Source organism: Balaenoptera ricei, chromosome 8 (genome assembly GCF_028023285.1).
Source record: "Balaenoptera ricei isolate mBalRic1 chromosome 8, mBalRic1.hap2, whole genome shotgun sequence".
Taxonomy (NCBI): Eukaryota; Metazoa; Chordata; class Mammalia; order Artiodactyla; family Balaenopteridae; genus Balaenoptera; species Balaenoptera ricei.
Window position 1 is genome coordinate 75,452,720 of NC_082646.1, and position 19,940 is coordinate 75,472,659.

Consider the following 19,940-nt stretch of genomic DNA (forward strand, 5'->3'; position numbering starts at 1 on the left):
GTTTGAGCACTCTATCACCCTTTCCTGCTTTACTTTTCTCCAAAGTACTTAACACCTTCTAACATGCTACTTAGTGTACTTACTGAGTTGTTTATTGCCTTCTAATAGAATTTAAATTCCACACTGTCTGTTCACTGTTGTATCCCTAGAATCTAAAACAGTGTGAAGTGCATTACAATCTTTAATGTGCCAGCTCTCTCCTACCTAGTTAGTAGTGACTCCACCTCTAGGAATGCTGTAGATATAGCATGTAAGAATACAGGTAGTTGTCTGTATGAAAAATATAAAAGTTATTTGTGTAAAGCAAGATGGACCAATAGTATAAATATACCTCTCTTAACTGCAAAAACAATGACAGAGAGGTTGTTAAACTAAAAGCTGTATTTAAGTTGGGAGCTAAAATAAATGCTCAAAGGAAAAAAATACCTGTAGTAATATATAAAAAGATAATATACTGTTCTATGTCAATTATACCTCAAAAAAGACGTAAGTCAAAGCAGGTGGCCCAAAGTAACATGTTGGGTGATGGAAGTCCCAGAATCAGATAAAGAGTAAAGGACCATCACCCTAGCAATGTGTCCAAGGTCCTGGCTACCAATGCCTACACTGGACCACATCCAACTGAAAGGATAACACCTGAAGCTAGCCCTCCACCAGGAGGAAGAAATTCCACAAATTGCTTCTATTATCCTACTTACTATTCCTACCTATCTATCTATTCACAGGCTGGAGAGAAAACATGCCAATACTCAGAACGGACATCACCATTTGTAAGAGACTCAGTTTTTCAGATACTGGGCCAAGAACCAAAAGAAGGACAGAATGCCCTCTCCCACCTCTTCCCTATGTCCTTTTTTGTTCTTAGGATATGAAGAGGGTGGAGGGAAAAGACAGGTGGAGGTATAAAATATCTTCTAAAGATGTCCTGCCTCTGTCTTTGAAGGCAGGTTCCTCTACAGAAAGTTTAGGAAAACTAATTATGGTTTTTAAAATTCACAACCAATATTTGAATATTCCTGTCCTTGTATGTAAATACCTTCATACATATAAATTAAGGTATAAACCTTAAGGGCAATGTTATCAACTTTAAAGATAAAAAAAATGGTACGGAACAGATACTCTTCAGTTACATAGTATATAAAACAACATACTTTTTAAAAAAAGCAATATATAAATGTTACAACATAGACCTCTGCCACAATCTTCTAGGGCTCCCTAAAACTTCCTCTACAATTAAGGATAATTACTTTTCGAAAGAAAATCAAATCAACTGTACCTCAATTTTTTTAAAAAAGAAAGAAAATCAGAAGCCTAGAAGATATGATTAGAACAATCAAGAGAAGCTTTATTTAAAAAACCATCACTTTCTCTTTAGAGATTATCTGCTCTTCCATCAAAGACTATAGGGATGATTTTACTGGAGGAAAAAGTATATTTTTCAAAGGAATAAGTTCATACATAATAGTGTATTTTAATACTATTGAAAACTTTAAACTTCTTTGCTTCCTACCATTCTTGTTTTGACAAAAGTATGTAAAGCTAATCGTTTAACTGGAGAAGATTCTACACTCAACCATTTCACATACATCTTATTCCAATTAGCTTTGGTAAACTGAAAAAAACCAAAAAACAAAAAAACCACCCAGTTCACTCCGGTATCAGGTGCCACATTTTAAGTAGTTGTCAGAATAACTCATGGCTTTAAATACAAAATGCCTACCTGCTTTTTTAAAAAATGAAAAAAATACACCGGTCTTCAACGATGAAGATTAAAAATTTTAAAGCAAATAATTCCGCGTTATAAGTAGCATACAATTAAAGGTAGTCACTCTTAGCAAATCAAAGTCCCTGAAATGGTAATGGAATTCTATTTATTTCACCCGATGTAGGGAGGTACCGGTATTCTGGCTTCTCAGGACGTTTTTACTTATAACTGAGCCAATTCAACCAAAAGTTATGATCTCCCGCGGGTCGGCTATTGAGCTGCGTGAGGAATACAAACTGAAAAGGACACAATCTCCGGGGGCCGGGAGGGAAGGGCGAAGACGGACGAACCCTACACTGGGACACAAGTGGAGGAGTGCCCATGACCGAGTTTTAAGTACAACCCTCTCTTTGTGTTGATAAAAACTAAGACGAAAACTATACTACCCCAAAGACTGCTCCAAACTCTCTCCCTGAAAAGAGGAGGGCGGGCGGCAGGTGGCAAGCAGCCTCGGCTCCGCGCCTTTGTTGACCGTCGCCGCCCCCCGCCGGCCCCGGCCCAGGATCCCGGCACCGGGCGACAGATATCACGGAGCTGGGACGGCGGAGGCGGCCGGGCACTGCCCGGGGCTTCGGGCCCGCCCGGGGGGGCTCGCTAGGCTGGTCGGGAAGGCCCCGGCGGCGCGGAAGGGAGCGGTGGGTGCGCGCCGAGAGGCGAGCGCGCCGCGGCCTCACCTTGGACACCATTTTCTTGAGCTGGCTCTCCGACCCCGCCATGGCGGCCGCCTTGCGACTCCCGTCCCCACAGGCAGAGGGTCAGCCGCTCCGGGGCTGCCCCAGGCCGCCCCACACAGTCGCACACCACGGAGCCGACCCCCCACCCCCCAGCCTCTACCAACAGGAAGTCGACCACCACGCCAGCGCTTCCGCTTCCCTTACGTCACTTCCGAGGTCGGTGACCGAGGTTGGGCGTGGATAGAGCTCGGCTGGCCGAGCAATCTTGTGCAGTTTTGTGCTCTTCTCTTCAAATGGCCAATGTTTTTACACTAGTTCATTATGTTGTGAATCTTTCCAAGAGTGCAGTCTTGTTCCGAGGGTGGAAACTCTGAGCCGGGATAAGATTGGCAGGTCTTTGACAGTTGCCCTTAGACTAAGAGCGCAGGTGCAGGGAGGGGAAGAAGTACGAAGATCTTGCCAGTGAGCTTAAACGATTGATTCATCAGGTGGGAAGGCACTGGACTGGAGTCAGAAAACTGTTCTGCCACTGACTTGCCCTTCTGATAATAGCAGGCAAATCCACTGCTAGTTCGGGCTTCAGTTTTTTCCAACTCTAAGATGAAAGGCTTGCAAAAGGCGATGCCCAGGATCTCTCTGATTATCAGGTTGTTTTTCATTTTTAAGGTGAAAAGTTCATCATACTACATTCCCGAGGGCAAAGTGCAGAGCCCTCGTTTCACAGGAAGCCAGGCAGTAATTTCTTCTACAGGAAATCATTCCCCTAATCCAAGTGCTTGGATTAAGCATTTTAATCCAAGCCCCCATTTCTCCTTGGTGCCCAGACATCCTACCTTCTACCTTGGACTCCGTGTGTGTACTAGCCTGTCCACTAACAAAGTCCAAGTCTTTGAGGGCAGACTCATCTTCAGATCCTCGTTGTCTTATTATACAGTGCAAGAGTGGGTACTCTATCTTAATTGAATTTCTACTACCCATAAAAGTTCCTCATGGTCATTTATATTAGTCATTATTATTGCACATCACCACCAGTTTTGTAAGTACAGTGCCGTTCGAGGTACTATAAAGCTTGGGTTTGACGGTGTGAAGTATGATTATTTGGATGATATTAGCATAGTGCTACTGGGGAACAGGCTGTGGTATTCTCTTCTAAATTGGCATCTAAATGAAGGTCACATACACAAAGAGGGCCTAATTGACAACATGTGGAAGCATCATTACACATTGTTGCCAACACACACACACAAAATAAAGTCTATTTTTTTTTAAATTTTACTTATTTATTTATGGCTGTGTTGGGTCTTCGTTTCTGCGCGAGGGCTTTCTCTAGTTGCGGCAAGCGGGGGCCACTCTTCATCGCGGTGCGCGGGCCTCTCACTGTCGCGGCCTCTCCTGTTGCGGAGCACAGGCTCCAGACGCGCAGGCTCAGTAGCCGTGGCTCACGGGCCCAGCCGCTTCGCGGCATGTGGGATCCTCCCAGACCAGGGCTCAAACCCGTGTACCCTGCATTGGCAGGCAGACTCTCAACCACTGCGCCACCAGGGAAGCCCATAAAGTCTATTTTAATAGGTATCTTTCTTTGGACACTATATATTAGTTAAGGACACAGCTCCAGTCAAACCAAACTATAGGGCAGTCTATCCTTCCCTACACCTCTTCTTTGTCCCTTAAAAGTAATGTGCTTTTCAAACTATTCTTAAAGCCACAGCTTACCCAGGAGCAACTTCAATTAGAGCAATTCTACTTTTATCAATTGGAAGAGTGTAGGTGATATATTGTTCAAAAGGTTTTCTTGTTAAAAATAATTTTTTAAAGTTTGAAAACAATTAACAAAATCCATTCTCTTCATTTTGCACTTAAGCCACTTAAAATGAAGTAACTAAATATCCTGGGGACTGTATGAATTATAGGAATGAATCTTTCTCCTCAATCTGAATACATTTCCTTCCACTCAATAAATTAGGAATCTCCCGGTAATTTTAAAGTCAAAGTTTATTTTATTCATTATTCTTGATATTTAAGAATAACTATAATGTAAATTGGAAAATAAAATATTTATCTGTTACAATATCAAAGAAGCATTTTAATCCAAGCCCCATTAAAAACCATAACAAGAGACACTGCATGATTTTGGAAAGATGAAAAAAGTGAAAGTTAATAGAAGCATCATGAATGTCAAATTATCACCAAATCACAGTGAGGTGGTGGTGGTACTGCTTCTTGACTTACATATGGAACTTACTATATGATTTATAATACTCAACACTCAAGGAAATATCTGATAGAATTACTTCTATATTGTGGGCTTCTGTAGGGCAAGGGCTATTATTACTCATCTTTTGACTACTCAGATTCTAACACAGTACCCGGAATAACAGACGCAATAAGTATTGTTGTAGTGACATGTTCCTTTTATAATTAATGTAGTGAATTCTTAGCAATTCATCTATTTATACAGTATCTTGTAATTAGGTTATTGTTCAAGAGCACAATTAGGTATCTGATATTAGAAAAGGCGACTTTAAAAACACAAGAAATGGTCCTTTTAGTTTTACTTTCTTATTTCATACAAAAGGACAGTGAGGATATACTATTAGAGTTAACACCAAAATAACCTACCCATGCAGTGAAATTACACAGAACTAATGCTCTTCTCTTCAAATGGCCAATGTTTTTACACTAGTTCATTATGGTGTGAATCTTTCCAAGCATATTAAATACTTTTCTACTTAAACATGGAACACTGAATATAATTTCACCTTTTCTTTATGATTTAAGCTCTTCATTATAAGCATCCATTATTATGCTAAATCAGCATTAGTTTGACTGTTTCCTCTCTACCTAAGGTATGTCTGCCCTTATAATCCATCTGGCTCCTATCTCATTGACCAGGTTTAGGTTACCTATAATATGCTTTCAAAGCACCTGGGACTTCTTCACAGCACTTATTACACTTGCAATTGTACATTTATTTGTGAGACTTGATTACTGTTTCCATACTAGATTATAAGCACCATGAGGGCTTGTACCTAGTCCAGGTTTGCTCACCACTGTATCTGCAGTGCCCAGTATGGCATCTGGTGTATAGCAGGCTCCCAGTTATTTAACTGAATGACTACATAACTAAACGCCTACTTCAGTGCATACCTCCCCCATCCCCCCCAGCTAGTTGCTGAGGGCAAGTCTGGGAAGTCAGAGAATCAGTCTTTCTAAAAACTATATTGAAAAAAAAAAGCCTCTACATGAGAATATAAGAGTATAGAACCCCAGCTTTAGGGTCTTGTGGTAACTATTTCCGCTTTTATGCTTTTTCCCTCTTCTAGTACTTAGAAAAAGTAGAGGTTGTATATAAGTGTCCCTTAGTCATGAGATCTTGGGCACTAAACCTCAATTTCCTCCTCTATAAAATGATGATAATAGTCCCTACCTCAGTGGGTTACTGTGAGGATTAATAAATAATCCTGAGGAATAAAACAATAAAGTGCTCATCACACTGCCAGAAATACTAGAAGTGTTGATGTTAGTTGTTGCTATTAGTTGTGTGTCACATTCGTAATAATATGCTAACTTTCACATATGAAGATATTGTCATTATTGACCCATCACCAAAGTAAATCATTTCTTCAGGAGTAGTTAAAGGATTTGCTCAATCAGCCCACCCAACCTCTCCTCATTAAGACCAATGGCTTTTATGAAAGCCTCATATTTTAGCTTTAAAGTAAACTGCTTGGCTTTCATTCATAACTTACTTGCACTAAAAATACACATTCTCTATGGTTCTACTTATGTCACAGTGCGTTCTTGAGACGTCGGAGATCTTATATAGCCCAGGAAGAGGTTATAGAAAATTCCAGAAAGGACAGTCCCACTGGAAATTAAAGTACACTTTTTCTTCATATATTAAAAAATTTCATTTTCCTTTTTACTATTTTAAAGTACGTGTAAAATTATTTTCCATTTTTTTGGTAGCTAATTAATTTGAAGAGGGGAAACAAAATGCTTTATTATTAATACCAACTGTATTTTAAGGAAGAAAAATTAATAGCTTAAATTGTGGATCCTTTGGGTGTATAGCTGGCACAGATTTTGTAAATCCATACTGGGCCTTCGGCTTATCATGGTTATTGTAACAGTCAAAGAGTAATTTTCCTTTAAAAAAGTATCATTTTCAAAGTATTCCCAAAGTGCTGTTTTGCTAATTGAGGATACATAATTTTAAAATGATGCATACTGCAGATGAATGTTTATCTCTGCTGTAGGTTTAAAGAACGGTATAGATATCTCAAGAACAACAAAGAAAATTAGATTTTTTTCCTTCTTATCTAACTACCTAAGGATTCATATTACAAAGCCAGCCAAGAAACCATCTACCTTAACCAAGCAGTTTGTAAGGATAAATAATAAGACACAGAAGTTCTCAGCCCTATATATATGTTGGTAAAATTAAATGACCTTTCCTTTCAAGTAACTCTGAACTTTAGAATCAAAGTTTTAACTGTTGCTGGAGACTATGTATTGATGATGCGCTGCTTTGGAGTTTCTCAGTCACTGTATCTTCTTTCACTGTGGTCTTGATGACTTCAGACACTCCACTGGTTCCAAGGATGCAAGGCAAACTTAAAAACACTTCACTATTTATATCATAATATCCCTGAAATGAAAAAAATTGGGATTATATTAGAGCTGAATCACTGCAAAAAAGATAATACCATAAATATGGATATTTTCCTGCTTTTCTGGTCCTAGAAGTACAAAGTGGTACAAGTTGAACTTTAAAAAAAAATTGTTTATTTTCTAAATTCGAGTTACTGTTTCACAAAATTTTTGTGAAACGGGAGGAACTTGGTCAAAGACACCCACTTTACGGGGAGGTAAGCTAGCCCCCTGCAATATGGGTAACAGGCTGGGGGTTAAGAAAAATAATGTCAGAGTGAATTCCCAGGGGAGGGGCTTAGCATGGACTCTGAGTGCAGTCAAATTTGGTCATCTGTTTTCAGTCTTTCCTTCCATGGTTTATTTCCCTTCTGGTATTCCTAAGTTTTCATGAACATTTGGTTAAGCACTTGTGCCTCATCTTAGCTGTGCTTTAGGGACTCTATACTTGGAATAAAGCAGTAAAGAACAAACTGAACTGGAGAAGCAGACTGATGATTGGCTAAGACCAGTTGGCACGTCAGTCTGGGGTGACCTGGCTGGCTGAGGAGATAAATGACAACCAGAAGAAGTTTATGGAATTTATAAATGCTTCTTGGGGATTCCAAAAATTAATGGGGGTGAAGGGCAACCTGGTAGAAGCCCAGACTTCCCATAGCCAAGCAGGACAGAGCTTAGACCAAACTGTCTTCTCCCATGTGTTACTCTAAAAGCTGGTGATACTGAAGATACCTGGGTTATAGTGTGAACAGCACTTTTTCTGGCTTTATATGAATAATATAAATATTTTAATATGATGAGAGAATGAGAATAGCAATTACCTTTGCTAAAACTGATACAGAATGCACTTTCTTTTTATCATTCACAATACTGTCAACCAGGTCGGCTACTGACAGTCCAACAGACCAGGATCTTTGACCTTTTACCCTTAACAGTTCCATGGCTCTAGGTTATAAAAAACAAAAACAAAAATAAAACACACAAATCATGATTTTAGAAAATGCACAAAATATGTACATTTAGTTTTAGCTTCTGTTTAAGGTATTAATTAGACATTTTTATGACACAGAAGTGAGAGTTATACAGCAATTGTTAGGAAAACCTACAGTCTAGTAATGAAGCTTTTCTTAAAATGTCAGGCAGTTCACAGAGAGTCAATACAAATGGCCTAATAACATAAAAAGATGCTCAGCACCACTAATATTTAACTAAATATGAGTTAAAACAATAAATACATCAGTTTTGCCCATCAAAATTGGCAAAGATTAAAAAGACTGATAACTACTTTTCCAGAAGCTACAGAGAAACAAGCATTCCCATAACTGCTGTTGAGAGTGCAAAATTATTCAACTTTTAAGAGGAATATTTGGCAACACTTGATCTAGAAATTCCTCTTCTAGGAATTTATTCTATAGCAATATGCTCAAGTGTGCAAAGATATACATATAAGTATGTTTGTCTTGTTTGAGACACAAAAAAATTTGGAAACAATTCATGAAAAGAGGACTTGTTAAATAAATCACTACCAAATGTAGTGCCATATAGCTTTTATTTTTTAAATTTATTTATTTATTTATTTTTGGCTGTGTTGGGTCTTCGTTGCCGCACGCGGGCTTTCTCTAGTTGTGTCGAGCGGGGGCTACTCTTCGTTGCAGTGCCCCGGTTTCTCATTGCGGTGGCTTTTCTTGTTGCAGAACACGGGCTCTAGGCACACGGGCTTCAGTAGTTGTGGCACGTGGGCTCAGTAGTTGTGACTCGCAGGCTCTAGAGCGCAGGCTCAGTAGTTGTGGTGCACGGGCTTAGTTGCTCTGCAGCATGTGGGATCTTCCCGGACCAGGGATCAAACCCGTGCCCCCTGCATTGGCAGGCGGATTCTTAACCACTGCACCACCAGGGAAGTCCCCTAGTGCCATATAGCTCTTGAGAAGAATATAAAGTAGATTTATATGTACAATAATGGAAAAATATCCAAGATTTATTATTAAGGAAACAAAGCAAGTTGCAAGATAATATAAATAGCATACATTTATTATTATAAAAATAATAATAAATAATAATGATAATGTTTGCAGAAGCATGGGAAAAAATGTTTGGACACATGGACACTAAACTGTTAACAGTGGTTGTTTCTGGAGAATGGAATTACCCCTGCTTTTCACTTTCTACTATATAGATATCTGCAGTATTTAAAGTTTTCTTTGCTGTATACCAGAAACTAACACAACATTGTAAATCAACTATACTTCAATAAAAAAATAAAAATAAAGTTTTATGAGAGCATACATTCGCTTTGTAACTAATTAAAAGTGATACAAATTAAACAAACATGTTTGAATTCCTTCCTTTTAAAAGCTATAAATGCAGGATTATATAGAGAAGCAGATTAGAATGGATTATACAACATACTACTCTTCTCAATAAGAGAAAATATTCTTTCTAGTTGTTATATTCTAAAAACCATAAACTGCAGGTTTAAAAAGCTAAAAGTCACCACTCGGAATTCAGGAAAGGATGTTATTATGTGACAGTAAAACAACAAATGGCATGAAAATATACAGTATGTAGAGTCCACCCTATCGGGTCCAGACACCAGGAAGGCCTCTGAATAAACACAAAAGATACGAGGATCTGTGCATTATACTTTGTTTTTGCCTGAATTTATAATGTGGGTTATCCATTGATATTAGACTAATTTCCAAATGTATTTATGTGTGATTAATAAATACATATTGATTTTTAAGTGGTATGGACAAATTCTCTTCTACATTTAAGAAAATATCCAATACCCTCAGATATAGGATCCTATATCCTAAATATAGGAGCAGTAAATCACTGCCTACAAATAAGGAAACTATTCTACCCTCTAAAGAGTCAACTGTATATCTAAATATTAAGCTTGCAAAGCACTCTTAGATCTACTTTGAGATAAGAAATCAAAGAATAGAAAACATTGCTCTCATGTACTTTGGTTTTGTCCATACTAGTAAGTTTTGTTTGCAGAAGCCCGGTAAGTACATGCTGTGCAAACAGCTGTTACATTAGCTCTGAAGTATATGGTTTTCAGTTGGATAAATGCAAAACTACACTCAGTATTACCTGTTGGACAGCTGCACCTGAGAGTTATGCCTCGTTACGTCCTCTTGGCCACCCCATGTGGGCACTAAAAATTAAACGAAAAATTGATTATATTTTGTCAATAACTCTCTTAGGATTAAGATGTGATAAATGATCATCTGCAGTTAAAGATACCTGTATTAAACTTTAAAGAAACATTTTCCCCCCTTCTAGCTAGAGTTACATTTTTCCACTGGTGGCACTAAATGTGCTGTACTGACTGCTTGGGGTGAGAAAGACTTTGAGCTGCAGTTCCCCCAAAACATGATCCCCAAAGTCTACTTGCAGCCCCTTACCTGTTCTCTCTCAACAACACTGGGCCATTTTACTGTCCAAGTAGAAAGCTTTCTTTTCTCAGCAGGCAATGCATAATAGGCTCCCATGTGCTGCAAGCACTTGGCATTTGCTCCACTGGGAACCATACATACTAATTTCTTTCACCAGATGAGGAATAATTTGGTCACCTATTCTGGACTAGATTTCCACAGCTGTTAGAGAGGCAGGGTCCTGTTTTCTAACAGCATATTTGGGTTTTCCATTGCCTCTTACTACACCATTTTTAAAAACAATTTAAAAACTTAAAGCTATACACATGAACTGGATATTTATACCACACTTTAATACTAAATTGAAAGTAACATTTTGAAACCTTTCTAATAGTCATCTGTTTCTCATCACTGTGAAGACATTCTTTGATACAAATCTTTATTTGGGTAGGCAAAATAAAAACACATTCGGGTATGTAAGACTATTTCATGTTTAAGATACAAGTCTTCTTTTTTTTTTGGCCATGCCATGTGGCTTGCAAGATCTTAGTTCTGGCCAGGGATTGAACCCAGGCACGACAATGAAAGCGCCAAGTCCTAACCACTGGACCACCAGGGAATTCCCACAAGTCTTCTAAACTGCATTCAAGATTAGGCCAGTTAGTGATGTGTCAGCAACAAAGGACAGCTTCCCCTCCTCAAACTGATTATAAGCTTCCAGGGGGCAGGGATCATGTGTTTTTCTTTTGTGTCCTCCAACACAGATTCTTTACCACAATAAAGAATGCACAGGATGGGCTTCCCTGGTGTCACAGTGGTTAAGAATCCACCTGCCAATGCAGGGGACACAGGTTCGTGCCCTGGTCCGGGAAGATCCCACATGCCGCAGAGCAACTAAGCCCGTGCGCCACAACTACTGAGCCTGCGCTCTAGAGCCCGCGAGCCACAACTGCTGAGCCCATGTGCCACGACTACTGAAGGCCATGCGCCTAGAGCCTGTGCTCTGCAACAAGAAGCCACTGCAATAAGAAGCCCGCGCACCGCAACAAAGAGTAGCCCCCACTCGCCGCAACTAGAGAAAGCCTGCACGCAGCAACGAAGACCCAACGTAGCCAAAAATAATAAATAAATACAATAAATAAATTTATATAAAAAAAGAATGCACAGGAGATAATACGAGCTAACCTTGCACACAATCCATAATTTTTTAAGGTATTTTTATTTATTTATATATTTTTAATTTTTTTCTTTCTTTTTTTTTTTTTTTTGCTGTGTTGGGTCTTGGTTGCTGCGCACGGGCTTTCTCTAGTTGCGGCGAGCAGGGTCTACTCTTTGTTGCAGTGCAGGGGCATCTTCTTGCAGTGGCTTCTCTTGTTGTGGAGCACAGGCCCTAGAGCACACGGGCTTTAGTAGTTGTGGCACGTGGGCTCAGTAGTTGTGGCTCGCGGGCTCTAGAGCGCAGGCTCAGTAGTTGTGGCGCATGGGCTTAGTTGCTCCGCGGCATGTGGGATCTTCCCAGACCAGGGATTGGCAGGCAGATTCTTAACCACTGTGCCACCAGGGAAGTCCACAATCCATAATTATATTAAACAAAGAGGAAAACATAGTTGCAACAGTTAAGTTGAAAAACATCGAAAAGTTTTAAAAGTTTTTATGTTAAGTTAAAAAAGAAGCAAAACCAAAAATTGTTACATGAAAAATATAAATACATGTGGACAAATTAAGGGGTTTTAAAAAATGTTTCACTTGAATGGAAGGACTATACATGAATTATTTTCTAAAACAAAATTTTGGCACATTATTAGTATATTCACAATATACAGAAAATTGTAGAGAAATGTCTGCTAAATGGAACATGGCATTTACAGACCTTGGAAAGATAAATCAAAAGGGCAAGGTAGGTATAAGAAAAGACAAAAGACACAAAGAAGTCTGGAATTTAATTATGAGTATTACTGCCATTATATATTACACACATAATCACGTTTTATCTTTCCTCTGAGTTCAGACTTACAAGAGCCATGAGAAAACAATGTTTGGAGAGAGGGAGAAAGCTTCACTAGGTTCAAATTTGCTTCTGACACAGTCATTAGGATTTTCAGTTAAGTTTAGATGGACTGAATTATTTCATTTTTTTGTTCATTTACTGCCCAACGCTTCACACTTCCTAAATGTATATTTATCCTAGTTTAAGAATCCCTTTCAAATAATGCATCTAATCAATCCTAATCTTTCTGGTTCTACTCCTTAAAAACAGTAATCCTCTGACCCCAAAAATTTTAATAAAATATGACCATGTGATCTCTCTTTTCCATTACGTATAACACCTATCCTTTAGGTAAGAGTGATGCCCAAAGCAGATGATCTAACACTCTGTTTTGAGGTCCAGCCCTTGGGTTTCTAAAACACCATTTGAAGGAGTTATTTGCAGTTTACATATGATTTCAATATCACAGCTAAAAATAGCAGCTCCAAAGCATATGTTCTACTGACTAATTTGGTGGGGCATACTATGAATGATCTTTGGATACAACAAGATAGGATCAGGATCATTCATTCATTTCAAAACATATTTACTGAGGCCATTCCAAGCTCAAGTTTACAGTCTGGTGGGGGTGAAGAGACAAGTAAATATGCAATTATAACACAGTGTGATAGTGGTTATAATAGAGGCATAAACTTACTTAACCTGGAGAATTAGGGAAGGCTTCCTGGGAGAGGTGGCACTCAAGCCCAGTCTTTTTTTTTTTAAATAAATTTATTTATTTATTTTTATTTGTTTATTTTTGGCCGCACTGGGTCTCTGTTGCTGTGCACGGGCTTTCTCTAGTTGGCGGCGAGCAGGGGTTACTCTTTGTTGCGGTGCGCGGGCTTCTCATTGCGGTGGCTTCTCTTGTTGCGGAGCACGGGATCTAGGCACGCGGGCTTCAGCAGTTGGGGCACGCAGGCTCAGTAGCTGTGGCTCATGGGCTCTAGAGTGCAGGCTCAGTAGTTGTGGCGCACGGACTTAGTTGCTCCGCGGCATGTGGGATCTTCCCGGACCAGGGCTCGAACCCGTGTCCCCTGCACTGGCAGGCAGATTCTTAACCACTGTGCCACCAGGGAAGCCCTCAAGCCCAGTCTTGAAGGGTAAGCAGGACTTAGCCAAATTAATGAATGTTCAGGGAAAGGAAGCATCAGGTGCAAAGGCAAGGCAGCATGAGAGTGCATGAACCCTTCGGGAAGCTGCAAGTTGATCATCTGACTAGCATAAAATCCTTGTCAGAATGGCAGAAGATGAGGCTGAGGAAGGAAGCACGAAACAAATCCTAAAGGGTCTTATATGTCATGTAATTCCTCCTCCAGGCTGTAACTGTCATTTGTCTCTGAAATACTTAAAGAGAATAATTTCACTTACATATCTGCTATTCTTATAACTCTGTTTCTAAACCCTAATATTGCATTATTTCAAAGTGTAGTTTTCCCTGTCCCTTTGCCAATTTTCTATTCATCACCATCTCGCCATCTTGATCATTGTAGTAACAGCTACCATTTACTGAGTGTTTACTCTGTGCCAGGCACTGTACTAAATGCTTAAGATAAATTATCTAATTAAGTCACAGCAAGAAAAAGTACAGCTTTGGAGTCAGACCAGGGTTCAAATTGCAGTTCTGCCCTTACTAAATGTGTAAACCTTGCACAAATTGTTAACCTCATTGAATCTTAAGCTTCCTCACATATTGATTTGGAAAACTACCACCTCCTTCATGGAGTGGTTTTAAATTTTAAATGAGATATGCAATGCATTTAATACTCCATAAAAAATAATTCTAATTTTGCTATTACTGTGGTGTCACCTATGCAAAGATATAACCAACTGGTGTCCATACATGAAACCAGCAGAGGGAGCCTCTAATCCATTTCTGGCTTCAAGACCAAGGCAATTATCAGTGGATAGAACTGTCTCTGAAACAAAGTAGAAGACAGGATAAAAAGTGATCTGATAGCAGTACCTAGAAGGGAGATAGGGAGATGGGTTGGGGAGTACATAGGTAGCTTCAGTGGTATTTGTATTGTTCTTAATTGAGTATGGATTCATGAATATTTGTTCTACTATGATGCTTTAAAACATACATATATGCTATACGTATTCTTTTATATGTGTCAAATATTACATAATGTTATATCTAAGTGATCTCAATTCACATGCACCTACATCTCTCTATTTTTAGTTCCTACTTGAGAGCTCCCTTCCTTGTGCTTTTGTCTTACTTCCCTTGGACCTCTCTTATTGCAAGTCAACACTGCCTTTTATTATAGTCGTTTCCTATATTTGACTCCAAGCTGCCTAAAGACAGGGTCAGGTTCTTATTCATTTATGTAGCTCCAACAGCAGTCAGCACAGTACCTTAGGTTTATTTATCAAGTCACACCATCCTTTATTTTCTCTTTACAATTTGAGATATTAATATAACCATACTGTGAAATGTTCTTACTCATTCAAAAATTATAACTTATTAGGGGGACTGGTTAAATAAATTTTGGTATATGTAGTAGTTTAAAAGAATGAGTAAGATCTATATATGTTATTATGCAATCATTTCCAAGTCATATCGATAAGTAAAAGGACAAGGTGGAGAATGATGTATTATGTATACTTCATACATGTGCTTGTCCATACACAGAACATTTCTGCAAGGTTGCATGGCTTCTAGAGAGAGGGACTGGGTGTCTGGCATAGAAGGGAGACATTTTTCACTACATATCTTTTTGTACTAGTTAATCCTTTTACAATGTGAATGTACGACTTTTTCAACTAAAAGAACAGCTTAATAATTTACGCTTTCAATAAGGAGAAGGTACACACACAAAATTCAAATTGGATCAGAATAAACAGCAGTTTAACAAAAGAATAAATATCTTGAGACAATATATGGTTAATTACCACATAGCTAGCAAGAGCTTTTAGCTCAAAGGAATGAAGGAATCACTGTGCAACGATGTGATCAAGAAAAGCTTCAAAGGGTAAGGTAAGGGAGACTTGACCTAGATCTTGAAGAATGAGATTTGAATATGCTGAGAGAGAAAGAGAAGGGATTATGGGAAAGGTAAATTCAATGGGCAAAGGTTCCTGTGGCTGAAGCAAAGCCGTGGGGTGGAGCCGAGATGCACAAGACCTGGGTTTTAGTCCTGCTTTGACCTGAAAAGCTACAGGCTCTTGGGGATGTCACTCTTACCATCCCTGCATCCATTGCTGGCTCCCTACAATAAAATGTAATCGATGATCCCTTGGGTCCCTTCCAGCTCTCTAATGACTCTCTCCATAACTGTAATTGGGAAGGAAGGTTAAGACTGTATTTTGGGACTCCTTGAATGGCAAGCAAAAGAATTTAATAATTTGCTCAGAGGAAGCCTGTGAAAGTTTTTGAAAAGAGGAACGTGACTTAGGAACATTGAATTAATGTGTGAAACATACTGCAAATACTGTAAGTTTTAGCTAATATCATTATTAATTTGGCATCATTTACAGGGTAGACTAGAGGGAGAAGAGCAAATTAACTGGGAGATCTGCAATAATCAGACAAGCAAGAGATCAACATGGGCCAGAATTCAAATGGTAGTAGTGAGTAAAATTTGGGGTCTTGAGTTTGTTTGAATCCCTAGACATTTGTTACTCTAATACATCTGCTCCAAGTTCTTATTTGCTCCCCTTTTCTGGTTCTATTGATTAGCGTTTAGTGTCAGGAAGCATTCTGAGCCTGAAAAGCTATTTCTGCTTGAATCACACTGTCAGGTTTTGTCAAGGTTTATTCTATAGCCCGACTCTTTCTAGCACTGAACTTTCTAGGTAGCCAGTGCAGATTTATACAGATTTAAAATCTTCCTCCAGTTCTCCAGTTAAATGATCACTTCCTCACAGGCAGAGAAGTTCTTTTCTACATTGTGCTCTACCCTACAGCACCTACAGGCTGAACAGAGTAATAGTAATATACTTTAAATGAGGAAGCAATGATTAATTTTCCCCAAATTACCTTTTTAGCATATCACCCCCATGCTCAAGTACCTTTAATAGTTCCCCTCTGCCTGAGAATCACCTTCCAACTCTTTTATCAGGTATTCAAGGATCTCCAAAATGTGATAGCAACCAAGGTTATCTGGTTGAAACTCTGCAACAACCAGTCTAGATTTTTTTATCCCATGAACATGCCATACTTAAGTGTGTGCCTTTGCCTGTTTTCCCATTCCTGGAATGTCTGTCCCACTCTTTACTATTTATTCAAATCCTATTCATTCTTCCAAAGTACAGTTCAATGATGGCCTGCACAGAATTTTCTCCAGTCATTTCAACCCATGTTAAATGTTCACTCATAAGTGTCTAAGCACTCTAAGTCTAAAATATATTCATTTTTGGCACTTAATCAAATAGTACCCTATACTTTCATTGTTAGCCAAAACATCTTGTAAATATTTTTCTTGTTGCTCTAAAATAATTTTTAAGTATAATGAAGGAAGAGACTGTGCTCTGTGCCTCTTTTGTATCACACTAACATCTTATACAGTAGTGAGAAGAGTAGACACTCATATACTTGTTTAAATGAATAAAAATGAACAAACTTAGGATAAAGCACTTTTATCACCTAACCAACCTGAGTTTACAGCATGAGGGAAAAATAAAGAAAAAAGAGATTCTTGAATCAAATAGGGAAAGCATTCTTTTGGGATAGGAAAAGGGGCTTTCAAATCCAGGGGGCTGTATTTTATGAATGCTTTCTGTGGTAGGGACAGAGCAGAGAGCAAGTAGGTGGTAAAAAAAAAAAAAAGGCCATAAGGGTAAATAAAGAATGAAAATTCTGTTTAAAAAGGTGAGAAACGGACAGGAGGTATGTACCTAGGGAGAAAGTCTGAACTTAGGGAAAGGTAAGCAAGATTGCAGGATGGGAGAGTAAAGGAAAGAGTTCTGTATATGCTTTAGGGTTTATGTAAATGTTGCTCTCCAGAAAATTAAACTTTTAAATTGATCCTGGATGCTGAAATTCAAATACAAAATATAAAAAGATAAATAAAAATATAAAACCTAAGGGGGTCTTGCATTTTACTTACAGAAAAGTAAATACAATCAGAATGACACGTTTGCAGAGTATATTCACAATACAGGGCCTGTCACACAAAAGGCACTCAAATGTGGAAGGAAAGCCAATTAAGCGCCACAATTCTGGAGTCCCCAGAACTGTGCATATCATGCATATCATGGCCTCTGGTGATGTAGGTTATCAATATACATAACTAATAAACATGTATTTCTTACCTTTGTCTTCTCCCTGCTCACCAATAACCCATACTTCTCTTCCTGAAGTCTGTGCCTTCAAAACATTTGTAATAATATATTGTAATCTCTGTGAATCCAGATTGCAACCAATTCCAATCACTCGATTTGCAGGAAATGCACTCAGTTTCCACGTCACATAGGTCATGATTTCCACTAAATATTACATACAAGGTGAAAATATAAATATTTTAAAAAATATACTTCTAGCCTAGTTCCTAAACAAAATATTTATTATTTTAATAAGTATATTAAAACTTGTATATACTCTTCTTAGGTCCTAAATGTACTATGAAGCATAACATATTTTAATTTTATTATATATTATATAAATTTAATATATTTTAATTTTAATTAATAATTAAAAACAACTAACCAGGTTTCAGCATGATTTTACATAACTTTGCTGTTAAATATAAATTTTTAAGAGTGGAAAACAGATAATTTCCTTGAGCAGTTAAGCAAGAAAGATGAAAACTGGGTACAGAAAACCAGAAAATAATTTTTTTCATTGATCAAGTTCTCTTTTATATCTAGCTTAAGCTGAATTTCTATCTTTAAATTAAAATACTGATTCATATACCACCACCATGCTATACAGCATTATCAACAAAAATACAACTATCTTTTTCTTATGTGCCAAAAGGATGTCAGGAATTAGACCAACATCCCTCAATCAGTTGCTACAGGAAAACAAGTGAAATTCATATCATACTCCTATACTGGGAACATTAAAAAAAAATCTGTTCACCAATTTGAGTCCAGTACCACCTAATTCTTTGAAAAAAATTTCTCAAATAATTTGAGAAACAATTTAAAATACAAAACGTTAAAAATGCACTCCGGTGTGCTCACTAACATTTTATGACACTTCAGAGTTAACAAAGGATCCTTCCTATAAGCTACTGCATCTTTCTCTTGGGCGTTTAACCATTTTCTCACTGAGAAAGGCATGGCTAACAACCTGGAACATATTAATAGTAATATTACATAAAAAATTGTAAGTTGTAACCTTCTAGTTAATGCCAGTCAGAAGAAGTAACTGGTTGACAGGATATGGAAAATACTGCATTGTTCATTATAAGAGCAATTTAACTGAATACTCTGGCTGTCCCTTTATAACCTTGTTTTATGACTTTTATCAGAAATGGCAATTCTACTGATACACTGGACCACCAAATTTATTTAAAATAAAGTCTTGTACCTGGTTGAGATGCAACGAGCAGGATGCCATGTGGACTATAATGTCCCAGAGCTGCAACAAAGGCTCTGAACATATCCACATTGCTCTGCACCACATCGAGGTAGGACTGAGAACTACCCAGAGAGTTGACTGTGAAGATCACCACCTTGGAATGAGCAGAGGCAGACAAATCTAATGAATAAAAAGAAACAGTCTGAGCTCAAGATAAAGGTTTTAACCAAGTTCTTGTTCATGATAATCAGGTTCTTCTTTTCTACAATTAGACAGCTTTTAGCACAATTGCCTCTAGATCAATCCTGTGTCCATAGGAAGGATACAAAGTGCTGAGGTTTGCCTCCAGAAAGAGGATTAAAAGCAAGAGTGTATCCCAAGGGAGGAAAGAGCAAAAAAGATAAAATAAATTACAGGATCCAGACTCCACAAACAGGGAATTAGGTTTCTATGTAATTCACAATTTTCTTAGAAAAAATAAATAATATGCTATAGGCAGAATGCACCTATAATCAATTACATCACTGATTTTTTTTTTTTAAGTCCTAGGTCCATCCATGTTGCTGCAAATGGCATTATTTCATTCTCTTTATGGCTGAGTAATATTCCATTTTTTATATATACCGCATCTTTTTTTAAAATTTTTTATTGGAGTATAGTTGCTTTACAATGTTGTGTTAGTTTCTACTGTACAACAAAGTGAATCAGCTATACATATACATATATCCCCTCTTTTTTTGGATTTCGTTCCCATTTAGGTCACCACAAAGCATTGAGTAGAGTTCCCTGTGCTACACAGTAGGTTCTCATTAGTTATCTATTTCATACATAGTATCAATAGTGTCTATATGTCAATCCCAATCTCCCAACTCATCCCACCCCCCTTCCCCCTTGGTATCCACACGTTTGTTCTCATCACTGATTTTTAAACTGCGAGTTTAGGGGCCCTAGAGTTTCTTGAAAGTGACTA

General features: G+C 38.2%; 2 protein-coding genes across 12 annotated transcripts in view; both read right to left on the reverse strand.

Annotated features, from left to right (window-relative positions):
* The window catches only part of TSG101 (tumor susceptibility 101), a 50,295-nt gene extending 47,686 nt beyond the window's left edge, over positions 1-2,609 (reverse strand). For both annotated transcript variants that reach the window (XM_059929587.1, XM_059929586.1), the window contains exon 1: positions 2,440-2,609. In XM_059929587.1, coding sequence (XP_059785570.1) covers positions 2,440-2,481 — 42 coding nt within the window. In that variant the 5' untranslated portion in view covers positions 2,482-2,609. The remainder of the gene's footprint in view (positions 1-2,439) is intronic.
* A 1,893-nt stretch (positions 2,610-4,502) lies between these two features.
* Positions 4,503-19,940, reverse strand: part of UEVLD (UEV and lactate/malate dehyrogenase domains) — a 45,712-nt gene continuing 30,274 nt past the window's right edge. For 7 of the 10 annotated variants that reach the window (XM_059931245.1, XM_059931243.1, XM_059931242.1 and 4 more), the window contains 5 exons: positions 18,980-19,150; positions 17,758-17,931; positions 10,189-10,252; positions 7,914-8,037; positions 4,503-7,090 (listed from right to left, as the gene is read on the reverse strand). In XM_059931245.1, the coding sequence (XP_059787228.1) occupies positions 6,923-7,090; positions 7,914-8,037; positions 10,189-10,252; positions 17,758-17,931; positions 18,980-19,150 (701 nt within the window). In that variant the 3' untranslated portion in view covers positions 4,503-6,922. The other 3 variants (XM_059931246.1, XR_009504669.1, XM_059931247.1) reach the window with 3 other exon arrangements.